At 36.5% G+C, this 14,042-nt stretch overlaps 1 protein-coding gene across 10 annotated transcripts in view; it reads left to right on the top strand.

Annotated features, from left to right (window-relative positions):
• Positions 1-14,042, top strand: part of Pde8 (phosphodiesterase 8) — a 32,952-nt gene that overhangs the window by 16,795 nt on the left and 2,115 nt on the right. For 8 of the 10 annotated variants that reach the window (XM_018451667.1, XM_018451665.1, XM_018451669.1 and 5 more), the window contains 10 exons: positions 135-265; positions 363-470; positions 599-798; positions 953-1,231; positions 1,495-1,621; positions 1,714-1,851; positions 2,242-2,403; positions 2,492-2,621; positions 2,704-2,771; positions 2,983-3,897. In XM_018451667.1, coding sequence (XP_018307169.1) covers positions 135-265; positions 363-470; positions 599-798; positions 953-1,231; positions 1,495-1,621; positions 1,714-1,851; positions 2,242-2,403; positions 2,492-2,621; positions 2,704-2,771; positions 2,983-3,066 — 1,427 coding nt within the window. In that variant the 3' untranslated portion in view covers positions 3,067-3,897. Of the gene's footprint in view, positions 1-134; positions 266-362; positions 471-598; positions 799-952; positions 1,232-1,494; positions 1,622-1,713; positions 1,852-2,241; positions 2,404-2,491; positions 2,622-2,703; positions 2,772-2,982; positions 3,898-4,256; positions 6,477-8,423; positions 8,673-14,042 lie in introns of those variants that run through there. The other 2 variants (XM_018451674.1, XM_018451673.1) reach the window with 2 other exon arrangements.

The raw sequence follows: 14,042 nt of genomic DNA, 5'->3' as shown, positions 1-14,042 counted from the left end.
GTAATTTCTAAATTTTTATAATATTAAGTCGCATAGTTATTTTTAAAAATTCTATCTGTTATTCTTATCATTGTAATCTTAATCTAATTTAATGTACAATAATTCCTTACGAGAAAGATTATTTTTTGTAACAGGCCGTAGACGGTCCAGCTTGCAAAAATTGCATACCTTACAACTGGAAGCTCCTATCACTAAAGTCATTACGTTACTTTCGAATGCGGTCACGGATACAACTAATCCGGAAACTGCAGCGCAGATCGATAAAGTACGTGATTAATCGAAATGCTTATATCCTGTAGTCATGTCTATCCAATTAAATAGATATATGTTGTTTGCTGCTACATCTTCTACGTCTTTCACAGGCAATCGATATCCTAAAGACGACGGAACTCTACGTACCGCATCTTAAGGAAGATAGAGCAATGTGTAGCGATCCAGTTGCTACGGATCTCGTTGGCGCATTACTTGCCGTAAGAATTTTAGCGTTCTTCGTTTCGAATGAAGAAAATAACAAACTTGCAATAAATATAAATCACGCATTTATGAAATTTAATGAGATTTTTTTTCTTGATATATTTTGTCGTTATTTGATTAACAGTCTCCGCGCACAGCGTGGGAATCCAGAAGGTCGTCATCGGATTCTGCGAGACTATCCACTATCAAGGCTATCACCAGTCCGGCCAATTCGCGCGTGCAAGTAAAAAATTTCCGGGGACCGCAAGAAATTATGGAGATATTGGACAAAAGTCTCGACTGGGACTTCGAGATATTTAAGCTTGAAGTACTGACGGAGAGAAGGTGGGTCACGTGAACTATCAACATCATTTTGCATGAACGATATGTTTTGTAACAGTTTTATAATTATTAATTTAAAACAGATGTCCTGCATTTTTTTCGTATAAAAGAGTATTATGTTTATTACCTAAATTGTTTGCGTTTTAATTTATTACAGACCGCTCGTTTTCTTGGGATTAACAATCATGAATTTATATCAAGTGCCCGCTATATTACATTGCGATGAGAGAACGTTACAGAACTGGTTAGCCATTATCGAACACAATTACAACGCGGAGAATAGCTATCACAACTCAACGCACGCGGCCGATGTCTTGCAAGCCACTGCGAGATTTATGCAATCAAAGAGGCTCAAAGAAATTTTAGAACCTTTAGACGAGGTTGCTGCTCTAATAGCCGCCATAGCGCACGATATTGATCATCCTGGACGATCCAGGTGAGATGTTTTACTTTCAATATTGAAAAATAAGACAAGCTATATTAACAAAAATGTAGCTTTTTAATGATATGCTTAAGTTACATATTTATAGATTTTTATTTTAATCACAAAACTTTAGAAAAAAAACTTGACAGAATTGTCTAATTATTTTTGAAGTAAATATTTAATAAAAATTTAATTAGTACTTATCATTCAAAAAGATCTAAACTCTTGACACACATATATTGATAATCTGGTATTGAATTTAAATTCATTTGCAGTCAATTTCTTTGCAATGCCAACAGTCGTTTGGCAATACTCTACAATGATTTATCAGTTCTCGAATCGCATCATGCAGCCTTAACATTTAAACTATCATTGTCCGACGATAGTGTGAATATTTTTAAAGTAAGTTATTTTGTGTTCGTTGAATCGCTAATTTAAAGGCGAACGTATAGACTATGCTGAAGTTGTAACACTGGATTGAATGTCTGCTTTAGAATATGGAGCGAGATGCATACAAACTGTTACGACAAAATGTCATTGACATGATTTTGGCGACCGAAATGACGAAGCACTTCGAGCACCTGGCGAAGTTCATGAATGTTTGCAGCGCAAGAATTGGCGACGGTCAAGAGGTACGGTATATTATTATTTTCACGTTAAAATTGTTAGTAATCTTATTTTGTATTTAATTTAAGTGTCAATTAATTATCATTATTAATTTTTCACTATAGATTAAAGTTTGTAATGTATCATCCTCATTATTACTTTCTTAATTGATAGTTATATAGATTATCAATAATATAAAAAATCTAATTGCACTCTTCAACAATATGATTCTCCATATTCTTATCATTCAAACATAAATGATTAAAAATCAGTTTCGCAATATTTTAAAAATTATTTTAGAAAATATAGATATATCTAATATAGATGAGATTATAATTTTATATTTAAACTGTTCTAATACATGTTTAGAATATATATAATGAATGAAAATTTAAATTTAGAAAAATCTTTCACAGACATATTCAGATTCTCTGGACATGACTGTAGTATTACAGCCAGATAACGTAATACTAGTTAAAAGAATGATGATTAAATGCGCGGACGTATCTAACCCAACGCGGCCATTGAAACGTTGCGTCGAATGGGCGAGACGAATCGCGGAGGAATATTTTAATCAGGTGATTTTGATAATTAGTAACTAAAATTGTTTATACGGAGAAGATAATTCACTACTTCCACGTTGAAATATTTATTGATAATTTTCAGACCGATGAGGAAAAAAAGTTGAAAATGCCAGTCGTAATGCCAATGTTCGACAGAATGACGTGTTCGATACCGAAATCGCAAATTGGTTTCGTCGATTATATCATTAACGATATGATCGAGGCTTGGGATGGTTCGTTTTCTTTATTACTTTAGATTCCTCATTAAATCTTAATATTCGAATTGTTATTTTTGCTATTTGTTATTTTTCGTAGTATTTATCGACATGCCGGAAATAGTGGGCTATATGCGACACAATTACGAGAAATGGAAAGAATATAATGTAAGTTTTTTAATTTAATCCGCAATTTAATTACTTCGAGATAATTAACGCGAAATCACTGTGCAGTTATATAACAATGTTCATTAATTTCATAGTAATATTATTTCAAAATTTGAAGATAGAAAGAACATCAGATTTAAATATCAAAATCCGGATGTTTAAATTCTAAGTTTATTTATTGACATATTTCGTTTCAAATTATGTTTTACAGGAACAAGGTATATCCACTTTACAAGATGTTGAGAAGCTACAACAATATCCCGAGATGCAAATATTGCGATTATCTCAAAGCTGAAAAGCGTGTCTCGTTTTGCATCTCGTTTCATGCCTCATTATGTAATATTTACGCTGCGATTATCGCAAAGACATGTATAGTATTTATGTATTTAAGGATAGAGCAACAATGTCGTGTCTTCTCGAGTCGTTTTAAGAAAATACATATAATTTGCCGTTTCGCGTGCTACTAGCATTTTCACTATTTATATATAACTCCATTTCCCTCAATGACATTCGCCGTATTATTATTTTAAACATGTGTGTGACACATTAATAAGATACTTATAGTCTAATGAAAGAAATACCTTTGTGTATGCAGCTCCGAAGAATGTGTTATTTCGAACAAAATCTTCGCGCATGCTGGTTATTAAATTTGTACATGAGACCGACAAATAAATAAGAATATTGCATTTGAAATCGTTTCTTACTTCTTATAGCCAGAATTGAATTCCTCGCCTAATTTTATCATTAAGTTTCGACGGTATAACTATTATTTGGAAGGGTTGGTATAACTTAAGTCGAAAGAAAACACTCGCACTATGTGGGTCCGATTTCACTTTATTGTTTCTTTCAGCCAAGAAATGGCGTAGGGCCTAATTCTATGCGCTGCATAAATACAGAATTAAATAGAACCAGATAAAATGTAAGCCGTATCCAGATGAAATTTTGCACAGTTTTTATCAACAGAGCGTATATAATTTCAGTATGCAATTACAAATTTTTCGTTTTTTTGTTAATACAGAAAACACGCATTCGCTTTCTCAATCTAAAATGTCCTGATATAATGTTGTTGCATCTAAGAACGATAATTACATTTATGCACGTTATAAACCGAAAAGGATGAGTATAATAACATCAATAATCCATCGAGTTACAAGTATCAATCTGACGGATGGTTACTAACATAAGTCACATTCATCATAAAGATTCTTACGTATGCTGACATATGCTTACAGTATATACGCATTACATCATAATATGTACGTCTACGGGACGCACGGATGATCATGGTCGTTTTATCCAGTATCAACGAGACATTTAACTTTTTTACTTCGAAAGACAATCAGAGAGTATTGAATCATTTTTAGAATTTATTCGAAGTATGACACGTAAACACACGGAATACTTCACAATAATATTTTGGAGTAAAGATGAAGATAAAGGTAAGATGCTCTTAAGGTAAGCCTCCTGCTCCTTATCAATTAATAGTAGTGGTAAATTTCCTGCTCCTTATCAATTAATAGTTAGTAGCGGGCCCATAATACCGAAGATGTCCGCCAACAGTGCCAATACACGGTTGGCGGACATAAAATAACTTAATTACCTTAGATATCATTTGTATTATAATGCCACATAGTATGATTCATCGGAACTATGCTTAATGTCTACGAATTATACTTAATGTTTCGTCTTTTTTAATATACGCATAAGTGCATTGTTAGAGTCAAGAATTTGCTTAGATCTTTCCCCTTTCAAGATATGTCTTTTAATTAAATAAAAGAAATTCCCTTCTGGTGGGAATTGGGATTTGTCATTGATAACCGTTTATTTTGAAGTCCTAAAATTATACTTTTCGCTTTTGGTCGCTGAGATATTTTGATAATCGTCCAGTTTAAACATCACAGATAAATCTTCTTTTTTTGGTTGCGAGAAAATTAAAAATTTATTCATTTTGCAGGAATACTATAATATAAGACTGTTTCTCAATGTGTTGCGAATTGTTGATAATCAATAGCGTATTTTTAGACGAAATTTAAATCGGGATTTATTTCGAGATTGTTTCAATAGCACTTGTGTCGTTAATAAACGGAATTCCAGGGGTAAAGAACTAGCGTATTTTAGTGTTAATATGACATAGTTATATTATATTTTTATTGGCATATAGCCTTTCCTTAAATATTATTCTTAGCATTACATATAGTACACATATACATCTAAGCTTTCTCTTTTTTTTTGGTGACGTGCACGTCATTTTCCGTTATTGTTTTATATTTTGTTGCGACTCATTACCTTTCTAATGACATATCTTTCCCCAATAAGGGCAAGCCATTACAAGTCAAGTTATGTAATCCGGTGAATCGCCGTCTTTATCGATTGGTGCATTGCGGCTAAAATTATCTTCGCGCGAAGTTAACGACGCAAAAACTGATCAGACTATGACCTATCTTTCGTGCAAATAAATATCGTGCTCACGCGATCATCGCGGTTAAAATGATTAAATCCCAAAAAGAAACTCAAGGGTGCCATGACGGCTCAATGAAAATCTATGTCGCGCAAAGTTAACACCGGCGTTAATCATAACTTAATTTCTTATACATATTGAACGAGAAAGAAGCAAATCGAAGGAAACGTATTCTAAGAAAAACGCGTAAAATCCAATATCCTAAAATAACACGCATGTAGGCGCAGCCCGTATTAAAAATGCGCTCTTAGCACTCTCCGTGTCTTCTAAAAACATTTGGTAACTCTTGTCGATTTAATATTCCTCCGTGGAGTCAAAGTGACTTACTTTAAGCTTGTAAATATGATTTTTAACTCGCGGCAAGTAAAGTGTGTCCTCGATGTTTGTTGCGATTTCTGAATAAACCGACATTCAATTTTCATCACGACTGATCGAAGACGCGCTGTTTCTATTTCGGTCGATTTCTCTATTTCTAGTGGTTTGCTCAGCGAAGTACGGCCGGAGCGAGAAAAGTTTTAGAGAAACTCTTGATTAAAGTCCCTTTTGGTGTAATACAATGACTGGATGATTTTAAGTTTTTTAAATAGTTATAATACAGAAGATGTAACGTCGCGATTATTTATAACAAAATTACGCGTTTTGATGCACTCTTAAAATTTCCGTCTTTAAATACGACTGTCTAAAGTAACAGGCTGATAAGCAAAGTGCATTAGATATCCTACTACATTATGCCATTCCGCGATTTCGACGGAGGCAGCGTTCAAACGTCGTACAAAGAAAGGCTCGATAACAAATCGATGATGTTTGCTTGAATAGTCAGACGGTGTCGTTTTTACAGAGGAATTCGATCGTATCAAATCTGCTTTTTTTTACACAACACCGTTCATTATCAGCCCCAAATTCGGTTCGTAAGGCGCTACGCTTCGCGGCAATCGCGGGATGACGAACCGGTGAGAATTCCGATCGTATAGATCGTAGTTTCATAAAATAGCAAGAATGTTCGAGATGCCGTCGCGAGGAAGAACGGCGGAGTCGATTTCCACTAAAATCCCTGTATTCAAAGTCGATGTATTCTTGGACAGGCTAGTCAGTGAAACGTCACGTGACATTGTAGGAGAGCACCTCCTACGCATCGCGGCTATTTAAGATGAACCCGCGATTCGCGCCGAATCAGAAGTCGATTCGGATGATACCGGAATCGTCTGGTGGTCTACGAGTAATCAATCGAAGTCCACGTTCCACATAAAGTACGGTATTCCCGCGTTGTGATTTTTTTGTGTGAACTCCAGGATTTCCCCGGTTAAGAGTGTAATCTTTGCGTCCTCACTTATAGCTTACTAATAGCTTACCTTAAATGGGCTTTCAGTACAAGTTTAGCTACAAGGAGATTGTAATGCATCGATAATCTTAAGATTACTTAACATTAATTATTTGCCTTATACGAGCATCGCTTTCTGGATTTAGACCCAAATGTATGCTTATTAGTACGAAATATTTTGTGCGATTCTATTCGAGATAAGATTGATTCGAGATAATCTTAAGCTAACGGTCCTTATGTCCTCGCATCCACCCATCCAACTACCGACAAGAGCGGTCATTGAAAACGCATGTCCTTAATTCTGGAAGAAGGGAAAAGTAAGGAAATTTTATCGCGAGTCATTTGCGATGTCCGGATCTTTAATTGTCGGTATTGCATTTGGTAAATCGCGCGTTTCGAACGCGTATGAGGTACAAGGCTTTGCAATTGCAGTGGGCAAATGTAATTCTAAACTAGTCCCTGCGCTATCTGATTGATCCTGCGCTATCGTTGTTCCATCGTCTAAGTTGGTCGATACTCAATTCCGACGGTCTGTCGGCCCAAGATTGAACTTTCACTTAAACTCCCTGCGTGATCTTACGCGAACGGACTAGCTTCTTACGGTTCCGCGCTGCCGCTTATAACTTACGACTAGCCTAAACTTTATGAAGTATTTCGTATTTTTTCGAGTGTTGAGTCGCAAAACCGATTTGTATATACGAGCTATCAGTAATCTCCCCGATATCTATGTATCTCGCGCACATACTACTTTACATTGCTCATCCACCTTGTGGAATTAGGTGACATTTTTTATGAATATCTTTAAATTTGCTTACGCGAAATTTCTCTATTGTCGCGCGAGAAAAGTTGTGATTATAACTGTGTTCAAAATTGCCTCATCTACATTACGTGATTCAAAATTAAGATCCGCGTTAAGATCTATTTTTTTTATATACAGATTAGTCCAGTCTGTCAAATGGAAGAATTCAAGTGTGAGTGAAAAAGAGCTTCTCGCATATATTAGATTTTAACGAAGGGGAGTTTTTAAATCTAAAGTACAATGTGAATTCACAGTGTGAATTAATGGATTCTCGATCGACGCATTCTTACGTACGCCCTAAAACTATTGATTAGTCGTATTATAGTTACACGATTTACCACTTAGACTTCGTATAAGCAACTTTTGACGAGTCAAGAAGATGTGCGATTCGCTTATTGTAGTCTTTTTATTATAAATGCGTATTGTGTCGGCGAAAACTCATCCACTCCGGAATGGATGACTTAGATTTCGGTGAGCCTTTTGTAACTGCAATGTATTTGTTGTAGAGTAAGTTGTTATTAATGATAAGTTGTTAATCGAGGGGTTCTTGCGTATATGAGTGCATGTACGTTAATCCCTCGGATTCGAGAAATTAATTATACGCTTAACGATAATCCTTAAATACTGCCCGATCAATAATTCTTATTCAATCTAGCTTACAATAGAACTTAGAGTTAGTATAGATGTAAGGTGCGATTACTATTCGATAACGTTCTTTTGCTCTTGCTTCAGTTTTCATTTGCTCTCGTTTTCAGCCATCTATATATTATTCTTTCACACCTCGAAGATTTTCTTTTCTTCTTTTTTTTTGGATTTTTTGGTTCTTTTTTTCTTTAATTCTTTCTTCCTTGCCTTTGTTATCGACAAGTATCAACATTCTGTCAAGACTGTTGATGAGCTGATAAGCTCCCGTCGTTTATCGTAGTGACCTCTTTTTCACATGTATCTAAATACACATGTTACACGTGTAATTAATATATCCGTGTAATTTTTAGTATACAAGTACACGGGTATTGAAATACACGAGTACACGCGTATCTTCAATACACATTCAAAACCATGATCCCTACTTTGTAGATGTCCATTGTGCCCCTCGTTTTCCGCAATTGGTGGGACGACTTCGATCGTCCCGTTTCGCGGCTATTGGACCAGCACTTTGGCATCGGCCTCCATCGAGATGATCTCATCTCGAGCCTCTCCGGACTTGGCCTCGATCGAAACCCGTCCGTACGCTTCGGGAATAGGTACTATCGACCATGGGGGAACGTGACGCGTCAAAACTCGAGCGGAACCAGCACGATCCAGTTGGACAATGATAATTTCCAGGTTAGTAGATTATAATTTGTAGATTGACTTTAAAATGTCGAACAATAAAACAGAACGCTGCGTGATCAAATCGAAAATGAATTTGTACATCTTTTTTCTCTTTGCGGATGTTTTGATTTGAGCGCTAATTTTGAATTGAGTCTAAACGTGTGGACTTTTGTAAATAGGATAAAGTTTTTAATTTGTAGCTGTACGTCGCCTGTAATGGAGCGTTGAAATGTTGGAAAATTTGATGTTTCTATTTTAATTTATTTACAAACATTTCAATGTTCAAGTAATTTTACTGATTTTATATTTTTTCAATTTTTTTATTGAAATGCTGTTAGTAATTTATATTCAAATATCTTATAAAAAAAACGAAATAGTAATTTCACGTTTTATTTTTTCCATTTGAATAGGTAGGTTTACTAGACGAGATTGCCAAACTATTTTTGCTTTCTTCGATATTTGAACTAGTGCGTTTGAGTATCTCTATGTTTGTTTCCGTAAATTTGTTCCCGTTTGTTAGATAGCATTAGAAATTTATTCTATTTATTGCATCGACAGATCGAACGGTAGAATGCATTGTACGAAATCTTTTATATCGGAAGACCAGAAAAAGTCCTTTTTTATGATCGTGCTCATCTATGTTACGTGACGTTACACTATGAATGTAATCTTTGTTATTTTGTCACCAAACGATTCATCTTTTTGTGGCGAAGAAAGTCTTATTATAAACTTTACAAGGATTTTGCTTTAGCCAGTACTTCATTTGCCAGTTATTTTTAATCACTTTGATATCGATGAGTATTTTCTCACAAGATGTACGTTTAATCGGTTTAGTCTAGTTGCGCGCAAGTGTTGCGATCAGACGGACTTGTTGAACTCGAAATTTTTTGTCGAAATGAATTTTACTTTGCAAACTATATAACTCATGTATCTCCTAACTGGAGTATTTAATTCGTGAGACGTCAGCTGATTTTGGTCAAATTTTTCTTCACAGAATCGTTAATGCGTTTTTGTCGGGAAAGTGTTAAAAGCTTACTTAAGATATATTATATAGGGCGGAAGTACTGCTGTATGTAAACGGTCCAATTCCTTCTTTCGCAGGATCCTGGATTAAGTTAGCAGGATCCTGCGAAAGATAGGAATTGGCCGGAAATTATTTAGAATTAATAGAAGTTTATAGGGAAGATTTAATGTCTCTCTTACGTAATGATCGACTCAACAGTAATAATCGATAACGCAAATGGACGATAAAACTCTTATCACTTCTCGATTGATCTGCAATTCAAATCGTATCGCTAATTTCGTCTCAGAACAATGGTCATTATACTAAATTGCTTATATATAATTTTTGCAAGCCGCTTTTATATTGTGCTTTTATAATTTTTGGAAGAAGCTCTCCTCCAATCTCAAAATAACATAAAATGGATAAATTATTTGTAATACTTTCCTGCCAAATGTGCGTTCGTCTGGTTTGATTTCGTGATACGGCAAGAAAGCGTAAACAAGAAGCAACGCGCGTTAAAATTACCACGGAAAGTCCCGAACGCGAGTGTGATGCAACATGTTATTTTTAAACGGTTTTTCGCGTATTTTTAGTATAACTTTGTAACGTCGCGGAACTGTCTACAGCTGGCTGGACATACCGGCTTTCTCGAATTACGGGAAAATTATAGCCGTCGCGTTTCCGACACGGAGCGATCAAAGAAATACGGCTTCACGGATGCAGAAATATTAGAAAAATCCACACAAGACTCGCGATTCGGGATGATATGCACGCGATTAATGCTTAGGATTAACACGCGCTGCGGAATATACCGATTATCTTACGCTGCAGTTATCCTAAAACGTATAACAGACAAGTCGAGAATCAAGAATCAATCGAATGTCTTGCTGTCGCGTCCGAGAGTATGAATTCAGATCGATTTAGATAGAATTTACACAAAGTATTCCTGTTTTTTTCTTTCTCTTTCTTAGAAAGGTTTAAACGCGGATAAAGATTACTGTTGTCCCTTTAATTATAAGATAGATATTTCACCTTTTGTTCGTTAGATATTTCACTTTTCGTCGATAGATATTTAACTTTTGATTTCGCACTGGATAAAACGTCCACGAGAACGCTACTTTCCGATCTTCAAGATCGTTCAGCCATCACACCTCGGATCTAGTATAACTTAGTAACTCGACAGTAATATCGATTAATTTACATTTGTTGCAATCAGTCGCTGTTGCCTAATAGTTTAAATTTTGCTTTATGTACGCAAGCTGCAGATACGTATTTATTGGCTGCGAGAATGTATTGCGACACGCCTAAAATTCAAATTTGCAAAAGCAATCGGTTATGCTGAAATGGTTATTTAGCTTATCTCTCTGAAAGTTTAGTGATACAACCACGAATGGAATATAACTGGTTTACTCTGTGCAACAACTTAATCACGGTCTGAAGCGATAGCCTTTTTTCTTTTTATAATGGTTTTTTTACATCGAATACAAATATGCAACTTGCCTAAAAGCTCCTAAACTCACAAATTCGTCTGCGGTCCATCAAATTACATTCGCATTTTATCGCGGATGTAACACGATTAACCTGACAGTTCTAAATTCATGAATTCGAAATCGCTCTGTCGCAATGCGCTACAATTACATTTCCTCGAGAAAGTTTCGATGATGCAACAGTGAACGGAATATATTCGATTATGTGTACAACTTAGGCTAAGACACGACTTAAACTCTTTAGCGATTCATGACTTTTTATTTTGATACTTGTAGTTCGAGCGCGATTTGTATTGGACGCATAACAAATTTTGTGTCAAATACAAAGAGCCTCGAATGATATCCTATGAAAAAAAGTACAATATGTAATAAGTATATTATAGGGGAAGATACTTTTTTGTACGTTATCTTCTAGCGAAAAAACGAGTAGCGAATTGTAATTAGATTTCGAAATATAGAAAAGTCGCAGGAGATAAATGATCGAAGGTGGCGGGAGTGACGTGAGAGGAAAGGACGAAAGAGCGCATTCGTAAGAAGGAAAATAAAAAGGATAAAAGGAGGGGAGGGAAAGGGATCAAGAGGGGAGGAAAGGGAAGAAAGGAAGAAAGAAATGGGAGAGAAAAAAAGCGTTAACGGAAAAGATTGAAATAGAGACTATCTACTCGAACGGATTCGAACGTTACTTTCGAAGGGGACGAATCAGCCGCGCGGCCGTTAAAAAGAAAAAAGGAACCCCGACAGGGGGATGAAACTAAATATAAGGGAGTTAAGGGACGAGTGTAACTTAACGCTTGATAGAGGCGATTAAAAGCAACGAACGAAAAAGAATCCGGAACACCAGAAGGCCCGAAAAACTGATGACTGCATCTGCTGCAGCTGTCGCTGTCTCTATCGTCATACACGCATATATTATGCATTTACGCGTTATAATTACGCTTTCATAATCGCGCGATCGCCAAGTCGACCAGAAGGGCGGCAGCTAAATTTTCAACGGGTCAGAATGGTGAAACGAGTGTTTGACCGGAACTATTTTCGGGGGCTAGGGGACGTGTTTTTGCACCCCCCTCTGGGGGAGGGAGAGCGAATAAATTGGAAACGACTTTTCCTTTTTTTTTTGCGAATTTCGTCTTTACTTTCTTTTTTATTTTTCTCTTCCCCGCAAAGATTCAAATAATTTAATGCTCGTCAGAAAAACATCCACGATATTGTCCTTCTTTTGCTATGATTTTGTTTGTGCCGAAAAGAATCTAACTTCTCCTACAGCAAGTGGTAGTTCATTTAATCGCCCTATTCATTTCAAATTCTTGGTACAAATCGAGGGTTAGTAGATCCCGTATTATTATTATTATTATTATTATTATTATTACCGTTATTAGCAGATTCTATTCTATTCCTTCTAGTTTTCCTTCTCGTTTGCCAAAAATCATCTAGAGATATGTGTATCACGAAAGAAGGACGCTCCATAATCTCCGGTTAGTCATATCAGTTTCGGAATCTCTATAAAATCACAGTTTTACCACAGTTTTCGTTTTACCTCCCCCTTATATAATCTTATTGTACATGTATGTGTGAATGTGTATGTATTTTTCTCTTTTGTTATTTTCACTCTTCCTTCTTTCTCTATCTTTCTGCAATATTTTTTTTCTCGCGCAATCGCGCTCACGGTTTGCCGCAGATTCGAGATGACTGTATCTAATTCCGTTCGTAATGTCTTGTGATTTTTCAAAGTCGCACGCGAGAAATCACGCGCAGCAGCCACGGAATAAAATATGCAACCGAAAGAGTGAATGTATCGCGTCACGCTTAATCAGTCTTGTTCGAATGGAAGAATCGCAACTCGTATCGTCCCGACGAGCGCACCCCCCAACGAAAAGGGTGCGTCGCGGACGGAACCTGCGGGTTCCGATTCCCCGTTTATAATTATACAAAAATAAATGCTTTTTGAATTACCCACAACAATAGAGTCGTACAAAATGACTTTTGTGCTTTATTTCTTTCTTATACGGAATTCGATTCTCTTTATCTTTTTATTTGTACAAAATATGTCGCTCTGCGCGCAGCACTCGAGTCGACCATTCGCGAAGCGATCGCTCCGCAAACTTCTTTCTCCTCTCTTCTATTCTTTTTTTTTGGTACTATTTTCGAAATGCACAGCCAATTATCCTAATCTCTTCGCGTTCGTGTTTCACCGAGCTCCAGGATCACATAAGATCACCCAGAGGGACTCGAATATTCTTGCCTCACCGTCGGTTGTTAAAGCTTCCTCGTTCTATGACAGAGTGTTATTCATTTTCTCTCTCTCTCTCTCTCTCTCTCTCTTTCGTTTACTCCCTACTTTATCTTTTTTTTTGTTTTTTTTTGTTTGTTTATTTTTTTAATTTGATTCAGTTTGGCGATCTTTTGTCTTCCTCGCCGAAGCGAGCCGCCGGCCGCAAAGGGACCAGCCCCTGCGAGACCGCGCAAAGGGATCGCTCCCTGCACGACCGCGCACTCGCTACAGATAAAGAAGATTCACCTACTTGTATGTATGCTCGTTTTTTTTCCTTATCCAAAAAAAAGGAACAATCTCCACACAAGTAGGTGCGCCCGACAACTACATCTTCCCGATTTGTTTTTGTATCATAACGCGCGATAATCTAAAGAAACGCATTACATATATGAGAGAGAGTCAAGACGAGGAAAAAAAATAGTAATTTTACGACGCGCTTATTTGATGGTCAGGATAGGATCTAAAACGTTGGCCGAATTGTCATTTTCCTCGCTCGTCGCGGAAACTCCAACAACCGTGTCTGATCGGTGGCTCCTTGAACGTGGAAGCGTGAAAGGACGAATGTGAGATCGAATGAAGCGCTTGCTCCAGATGGTAAGCCGGAACTATTGTGCGTGAGATAG

This window comes from Mycetomoellerius zeteki, unplaced genomic scaffold (assembly GCF_001594055.1).
Source record: "Mycetomoellerius zeteki isolate Tzet28-1 unplaced genomic scaffold, Tzet1.0 scaffold316, whole genome shotgun sequence".
NCBI classification, from domain to species: domain Eukaryota; kingdom Metazoa; phylum Arthropoda; class Insecta; order Hymenoptera; family Formicidae; genus Mycetomoellerius; species Mycetomoellerius zeteki.
Note: the sequence above shows the minus strand (reverse complement) of the source record. Positions and strands in the feature narration are given on the sequence as shown.